The sequence below is a fragment of the Nanorana parkeri genome, unplaced genomic scaffold, assembly GCF_000935625.1.
Source record: "Nanorana parkeri isolate BGI_ZX_2015 unplaced genomic scaffold, ASM93562v1 scaffold731, whole genome shotgun sequence".
Classification (NCBI taxonomy): Eukaryota; Metazoa; Chordata; class Amphibia; order Anura; family Dicroglossidae; genus Nanorana; species Nanorana parkeri.
The window spans coordinates 676,276-685,071 of record NW_017306999.1 but is presented as its reverse complement, the minus strand read 5'-3'; the positions used below and the strand labels follow the sequence as shown (position 1 = coordinate 685,071).

At 48.9% G+C, this 8,796-nt stretch overlaps 1 protein-coding gene across 1 annotated transcript in view; it reads left to right on the top strand.

Moving 5' to 3' along the window:
* The first annotated feature begins 268 nt into the window (after positions 1 to 268).
* Positions 269 to 8,796, top strand: part of LOC108793220 (butyrophilin subfamily 1 member A1-like) — a 46,064-nt gene continuing 37,536 nt past the window's right edge. Inside the window, exons 1-2 of the mRNA XM_018564174.1 lie at positions 269 to 351; positions 7,237 to 7,291. Of these exons, the coding sequence (XP_018419676.1) occupies positions 269 to 351; positions 7,237 to 7,291 (138 nt within the window). The remainder of the gene's footprint in view (positions 352 to 7,236; positions 7,292 to 8,796) is intronic.

Below are 8,796 nucleotides of genomic sequence, written 5' to 3'. Positions count from 1 at the left end.
GGCTCTGCCTCTAGATAGATAGGCAGAGCCAGCTGTCACTCATGCAGCTGGGCGGATCTCGACATCGATGTCGGGATCCGCTCCGGCTGCGGCGTCTCAGTATATAGGGAGCTGCAGCTCGCGGTATACTGAGCGTAGGGTGACGGGAGGATGCTAGTTTGTGTCCTCCCGTTACCCTAAGGAGAACTATGGGGAAAAGCCTTAACCCCATAGTTCTCCTTTAATACAAGTCAGCAAAGATCAGCGGAATGTGAAGTGATATTTTAGGATGGCGGCGTTCCGATGTCGTGTATATATCAGGAAAATGTCTTTGCGGACGGAGTTGCGTTCTATCGCTGAGAGAGATAACTGGTAACGAGGGGCCGCGCCGTCTCATCAAATTGCTGCCCGTCCGGAGCGCCCCCTCCCTCCCCCCGCTGCGTCCTGGATTTCTGTGATGGCGGCTCGCTGGGATCTTGTCAGTTCCGCCTCCGTCAATACGATTCCAATTCATGGGAATAAAATTCTCTGTTACGTTTCTCGCTCCGCGCTGAGATTTCCCTCCTCTCTGTCCACGGCCGCGGCTCATTACTGGCGATGTCAATGTCCCGCCGCCCCCCCATGATTTATGTCCCTCTGTCTGCATTTCATTTAACGCCACCGAAAGTCATTCAGATTTTATTTTTCACATATGTAGGGGGCGGGGATCTGCCTGAAGGGGTCACTGGGGGTGAAACTACCATTCACAAGGGCCCTCCATAGGACAATTTCAAAGGGGGGCCCCCTGGGTCAATGTAATTAGTTCCGGATGGAGTGGGGGATGGGTAGACCCCATTTTTACTGCTATAGGGGACTCTGTTTAGCTCACCACACATATAACGATATTTTTTTCCTGTACTCGCCGATACCGAATACCGATACCGGAAGTCCCATTAAGGAAGGCAGGCGGCGTGTAATAACTCGCACCTGGCTTCCTGATTAGCTGGGAAGTTGTCTCCATGCTTCTTGTCACTAGGTGACGAGAAAGCACTGAGCCGGCTCTCTGGCCAATCAGGAAGCCGGGCGCCGTGTCATGACGCGGCGCCCGGCTTTCTGGTTGGTTGGAAAGCCGGCTCCATGCTCCCTCGTCATGAGGTGACGAGGGAGCATGAAGCCGGCTTCCCGGCCAATCTATAAGCCGGGCGCCGGGTCATGACATGGCGCTGGCTTCCTGTTCGGCCAGGAAGTATCGGGACCAGGCATCGTAGCATTTGGGCAAGTACGAGTACTCGCCCAAATACTCGGCATCTGATACCGATACTAGTATCCCTAGTGGAGTCTCATCCCTGTTACAATGTATCTTCAGTGAGCACACATTGTATCCGAGCTACAAATGTAACAACATCCCCCCTCGGCTACTTCCTTGCTGTTCCCTCTTTTGAATATTGGGTTTCTTCGAGGTGCTTCCTCTACTGTCCATCTCGGCATGCAGGAAAATATCAGAATCCACCATGACAGGCGATGGAAATTCTACAACATTTCATAAAATGGATAAAAAAACTGTAATTTTTATACAAAATATTCCATTTCACCTTTTTCTAAACTGTCATATTTTCTTAAAGAAAAATCCATTTCACTTTTTTTTATCCTATTTTGTATCTCAGTACTGCTGCTGCTGATCTCCTGCATCCTCTTTTAGCCCCTTCCTGTCTACATTGACAGCTGCATGACATTTCTCAGGGCCGTTTTCCTGATGGTGACAACGGAAAAATATGCAATTTTGCTTTCCCTGGTTCCCCCTCCCCCCCATCATCATACTAGTGACATGAAACCTTCCCATTTTCAGTATATACCTTATTTTAGTCCCAGTGATGTCATCACTGGGCCTCTGGGCTTCTCCAAGCAAAGTAGACAGATCGTTGCTGGTGGGAGGAGCAAGCAGGGTGCTGTACATAGCTTTCTCAACACATCCCAGCACCCTGCCACAGTACATCTCTTAAGACCCCCCAGCCCAGATGCAAGCAGTGGGCTGGCTCTTGGGAGGGGTTATGCAAATATTAAAGAGCCTTAATGGGTGGGTGTCAGTCTGGAGGAGTGGGCAGTCCTAGGAAGGCTTCATTTGCATGCAGACCACCCACATGTGATGCTGAGCCTCCATGATTGAACGGAATGAAGTCCAATGAATGAAAGGGGCGGGGCCAGGGACAGTCAGGCTGGGGAGGAAAGGGCTAGTAATGCACGGTATGAGAAGCTCGCAGTGTGCAGTGAAATCAGAGGAAGACATTCCAGTCCTGGAGTATGAAATCTCTTCTTTCACGGGGGTGGCCCTGTTTTCATTAGACGGGCCGGGTCTCTATAGGTCGGGCCCTCCACGGTCCTAGCGGCGGACCTGTTGAGGTCGTACTGTCAATCCCCAGCACACCCGATCAGGGCGAGTCAGTCTGTAGATAGCGGCAGTCTTATCTCCTCGGACCGGTTCAATATGGAACGTGTTTATTTTTAGCCGCGGTCGCACTTCCCTCTTTCTGTTTATTTTCTGATACTCGCCGTGTGCACTGCAGGCGTGTCCGCGCTTATGTCACCCTATTGACGCAAAACGTTTAATGTGGCGATCTGCGAGATGTGCCATTCAAGGCAACCAATCAGCAATGATCGCTTAACCACTTCCAGCGGGGTGACATAATTGTACGTCCTCCGCCGGAAGTGGTTACACCAAGAACATGCCTGCTGCTGCCGTGTTCCTGCTACTGTTTTATACAGCCGGCGATTGCTGTTTAAAGGAGAACTATGGGGTTAAGTGTTTTCCCCATAGTTCTCCTTAGGGTAACGGGAGGACACAAACTAGCGTCTTCCCGTCACACACTGTAGCTCTCTATATACTGAGACGCCGCAGCTGAAGCGGATCCCCACAATTATGTCTGGATCCGCCCAGCTGCGTGACTGACAGCTGGCTCTGCCTATGTAGAGGCAGAGCTAGCTGTTCCCGCCCCCTCCCTGTCCGTTCTGCCAGTCAGCGCTGGCGGATCGGAGCGGGGAGCGGGGAATCCAGCCTCTCCCCTTTCACGGCAGAGAGCCGTGACAGGATCGAGAGGTGAGCGAACGCCGGTATGTGTTCGCTCACCTCCCGATCTACTGAGCCTTGTACCAGCAAAATTGGCGAACATGGGCCTAGGCATTACTTCGTTATGTTTCAGGGGCTGTAAACAGAAAGGCACCATGTTACATGTCTGGTGGGTGTGTCCAGGGTTACGACCCCTCTGGAACAGGCTGTTTACCCTGCTTTCGAGGATTCTCGGGGACCATATTCCCAGATTCCACAGTATGTATTACTAAATAAACCAATCCCGGACATCTCCAGAACGCAGGGCAAACTCGCATCCTTTTTCTTCCTGGCGGCTAAGATATCAATAGCTCGGTCCTGGAAAGCTGAAAAGGTTCCATTCTCTCTAGTGCTATCTAAAGTAAACTGGATCATGATCCATGAGAAATGATATAGCATCTTGCAGGATAGCTACGCAGAATTTGAAGCAGTATGGGAGCCATGGCTGAATTACCAAGAGATCCCAAATGCACATAGTAGGGATGCACAGATACTTTTCGAGTACCAGTGCAGATACTTGGCATTTTCATGAGAACTACCAGGGTTGCAGCGGTTGCAGCTGGGACCTGGCTCTGGCGCTCCACCACTGTCCTGAAATCATTAGTCTGTATTGTTTTAGAAAAACTGTCACATGACAATAAACAAAAATGTATCAGTACTCGTACTTGGAAGTACTCGGCAAGTACCAGTACTCGTACTCGCACTGGTATCTGTGCATCCCTTTATTTATATTTATAAAAACAAAATCGTACATTAAAACAGAGATGTACAAATCCCGGGAGCTCCGTGTGCTCCTTACAAATGACAGCCGCCTCCTAACTTTTGAATTTTTCTCTAGTCTAGTCTTGGAGCTCAAAAGTATCGGTACTTGTACTCGTACTTGTACCGAGTACTGTACTTGGTATCTGTGCAACCCTAGCACATAGCATCATTTCCGAAGCCCTAGCTTAAGCATATAGGGTCTGCTGCTCAGAACCCAGGAAACTATCATTTATGCCTTTATTCTTTATATAATATGTTGTTGTTTTTTATACCTTTTTTGTTCTCCTCTTTGTCTGTTCTTTTCCATTTGTATTTTTCCTTTTTGTACATTAAAAAGTTTTTCCATAAGTGTCCATATAGCGAAAGTAGCTATATCCAGATTGTGAGGCCCCGCACCCTCAAAACTAGAACCGAGTGAATGGAAGGGTGAGCCACTGGAGGTAAATGTGGGCAGGGGCCAAGTCGAAGGCTAATAACACAACTGGTTTTCCCCTTGTCCTCTTCTGGTGATAGCTTTGATGGTCCATTGAAGGGTGGGGGGATGCGGGGAATCAAGGCCAACCTGAGAAATATTGAATTTTCTGTTTTTTGTTTCTTTTTGACTCATATGTTAAAACCTGTTTTAAAACTTGCTTTATCTTATGGAAACCAATAAAAACTTTGAAATCCGATCTACTGAGCCGACCTGTGACAGTCTCATTGTCACAGGTCGGCTAGAACTATGAGGGGAGTGAAAAGCACTCCCCTCATAGTTCTCCTTTAAATACAAGCGATCCGGCGTCCGTACAGGCGCCGGATCAGTTCTACAGTGCAGAGACGTGTCCCTCCTCTGGCTCTTTGAGCCTGGAATCGGCACGATGGGCTTCCAGCAGCTGATCTCTCCTCTGATCACTGGACCCGGAAGTGATGCTCATTACATCACTTCCGGTGTCACTGGGCACGTTCCCTGGCTCCTAGAGCCAGAAGAAGAAGCTGGTGAAGCAGATCTCGGCTTCCTCAGCTTCTTTGGGGTCACTAGGTGACATTGGGGGTCTGAAAGACTCCTGATGTCTCAATAAAGAGGGCCTGTCACATTATATTTTCTATTACGTAGTGGGCTTGTTAGTCCCCTATGTGATAGCAATAGAGTGTAAAAAAATTGTAAAATTAAAGTAACAGAAACAAAAAAACTTAAAATGCAAAAAAAAGTTTTAAAGTCCCCCCGCACCCCCACATACACACGCAAACACGCGTCGTGCAAAAACGAAATTGGCGCCACACATTTTACATATCGTCAGAGAGCAATAATTCTAGGCCCATCAATCACTGTTAGCACTAAACTGATGAGCAGTAAAAGCGTTTAAAGCGTCGCCTATGGGAAATTTTGGTCATTGTAGTTTTTTCCTGCTTCACATACGCACGCAATTTTAAGGCTGGACGTGTTTGGTATCTCTTTACCCGGCGTGACCCCGTCTTTTATATTTTACTAAAACAATGGGGATTATATTATGTTTCTGTGCACTAAATTTCATTTTAGTGTATTTTATCCTAAAAAATACGGGTTTGATAAACATGTGCGCAAATACCGCGTGACATAAAACATTGCAACTAGTATCTTTTTGTTCTATAGGGCCTCTGCTTTCAGAAAATATATCATTGTTTGGGGGTCTGAAGCTGTTTTCTTCCCAAAATGTTATCATGTGTGTGCAAATGTAAGCAATGGCTCCGGGCAGCGAGTGGTTAAAGGAGAACTATGAGGGGGGAGGGGGGGTGCTTTCCACTCACCTCATAGTTCTAGCCGACCTGTGACAATGAGACTGTCACAGGTCGGCTCAGTAGATCGGGAGGTGAGCGAACACATACCGGCGTTCGCTCACTTCTCTATCCTGTCACGGCTCTCTGCCGTGACAGGGGAGGGGCTGGATTCCCCGCTCCGATCCGCCAGCGCTGACAGGCGGAACGGACGGGGGAGGGGGCGATTACAGCTGGCTCTGCCTCTTATGTCTGGATCACGCAGCTGGGCGGATCCAGACATAATTGTCCGCTTCAGCTGCGGCGTCTCAGTATATAGGGAGCTGTAGCTCGCGGTATACTGAGCTTAGGGTGACGGGAAGACGCTAGTTTGTGTCCTCCCGTTACCCTAAGGAGAACTATGGGGAAAAGCCTTAACCCCTAGTTCTCCTTTAATGAAACAGCCGACATGGACCAAGACTCAGGTGCAGAGGACGGACAAAGTGGGGAGCATATTGGGGGCCTGAGCCCACTGCCAGGCCCTCTTGGTGGGAGGAGCACTTGTAAAGCCCCTCCCAGTGTCACGCACCTATAAGGACCCGTTCACGCTTTATAGGGTTGCAGCAATGCGCGGCAATGCACATTTATATACAATGACCCAATGCAGTGCCGTTCAATTGATGGCACCTCAATATTCCCTGTCAACGGATATGCGTTGCGATGCGTCACCCCGCCAAAAATGGAGCGTTAACTTTTTTTGACATGCACCTTACTGCATTGCTGCAGGTTGCCATGTGTCACTGCGCTGCAATGCAGGTCTGACGCAAGGCGCGTTGGGGTGCAATTCATTTGAATGAGGGGTGCCATTAAAACGAATGGCCCAGCATTGCACCAGCGCATTTAACGTGCAATTTCTACATGCTGCGGGAAAGCATACGGCAACAAGTGCAGGGCTACGACGTAAACGGGGCCCTAAAGTGGACCTGTCAAGCCTCAGATGCCAAATACAATCAAATCGATAACGTTGGATGAGGCGCGAAACCGTTCAGATTGTAATGCGTGTTCCATGATGTTTATAGAACTCAACAGCTCAAGCCGAGTCTTACACACATAACTGTATGACTCAGAGGAGCGATAGCCCCCCCCATTCCCTTCTCTGCCTGCTCTGTTCTCTGGCTGCTCTGTACAGAGTTTCAATCAGACAGCGCAAGCCTATAAGCAATCTCTCTTTAGAAACCCCAGAATGTCATGTGACACCAGTGCCCTGGCTGCAACCTGTATTAACACACACAGCTGAAGTCAGAGCAGAGATATCCCCCCTCCAGTGATTTCTCCCTCTCTTCTATTCTCTGCCTGCTGTGTTCAGAGTTTCAATGAGAGAGAGAAAGCCTATAAGCAATCATCTCTCTTTAGAAAATCCATAACATCAGGTGACACCAGTGCCCTGGCTGTAGCCTGTATTAGCACACACAACTGAATGAGTCAGAGGAGTGATATCCCCCTCCCTTCTGTTCTCTGCCTGCTGTGTCCAGGCAGCGCTGTACAGCGTTTCAATCAGAGAGAGAAAGTCTGTAAGCAAGCATCTCTCTTTTGAAAACCCCATAACGTCATGTGACACCAGAGCCATGGCTAGGGTTTCCACCTGTCCCGGATCCACCTGGACACTCCGTGTTTTGTTTCCTGTATGTGCTGTGTCTGGGTTTCAGCTGGTCTGAAACCCAGTCACAGCACAAACAGGACTCAAAATCCCGGACTGTCCAGGTGAATCCGGGACAGGTGGCAACCCTAGCCATGGCTGCAGCCTGTCTTAGCACACACAACTGAATGAGTCGGAGGAGTCATTTCTCACTCCCTTCTGTCCTCTGCCTGCTCTGTACAGAGTTTCAATCAGAGAGAGAAAGCCTGTAAGCAATTAACTTGCTTTAGAAAACCCCAGAATGTCATGTGACCCCAGTGCCCTGGCTGCCCCATTATAAAACTAGTACTGAAGCCTTGGCTTTTTAATTGCAATGACATCTCTCATGGCGTGCTATTCGCTGGACAATTTTTGGATTTTAAAGCAATACCGCTACACATTCCTTGTAAAAAAACATTTTACAGCTGCCTCTCTGATTGTCCTCCTTGGGACCTATCATTCCCATCCTTGGGACCCATCATTCCCATCCTTGGGACCATTCATTTCCATCCTTGGGACCCATCATTCCCATCCTTGGGACCATTCATTCCCATCCTTGGGACCCATCATTCCCATCCTTGGGACCCATCATTCCCATCCTTGGGACACATCATTCCCATCATTGGGACCCATCATTCCCATCCTTGGGACCTATCATTCCCATTCTTGGGACCTATCATTCCCATCCTTGGGACCCATCATTCCCATCCTTGGCTATCATTCCCATCCTTGGGACCTATCATTCCCATCCTTGGGACACATCATTCCCATCTTTGGGACCCATCATTCCCATCCTTGGGACCCATCATTCCCATCCTTGGGACACATCATTCCCATCATTGGGACCCATCATTCCCATCCTTGGGACCTATCATTCCCATTCTTGGGATAGCCTTGGCTTTTTAATTGCAATGACATCTCTCATGGCGTGCTATTCGCTGGACAATTTTTGGATTTTAAAGCAATACCGCTACACATTCCTTGTAAAAAAACATTTTACAGCTGCCTCTCTGATTGTCCTCCTTGGGACCTATCATTCCCATCCTTGGGACCCATCATTCCCATCCTTGGGACCATTCATTTCCATCCTTGGGACCCATCATTCCCATCCTTGGGACCATTCATTTCCATCCTTGGGACCCATCATTCCCATCCTTGGGACCATTCATTCCCATCCTTGGGACCCATCATTCCCATCCTTGGGACCCATCATTCCCATCCTTGGGACACATCATTCCCATCATTGGGACCCATCATTCCCATCCTTGGGACCTATCATTCCCATTCTTGGGACCTATCATTCCCATCCTTGGGACCCATCATTCCCATCCTTGGCTATCATTCCCATCCTTGGGACCTATCATTCCCATCCTTGGGACACATCATTCCCATCTTTGGGACCCATCATTCCCATCCTTGGGACCCATCATTCCCATCCTTGGGACCTATCATTCCCATCCTTGGGACCCATCGTTCCCATCCTTGGGACCCATCTTTCCCATCCTTGGGTCTCCTTGGGACCCATCAAGTCCCCTCCACCATGCACGGGCAGGCCCTGGTCGCCTTTACACTATGTCTTCAAATCAATGAA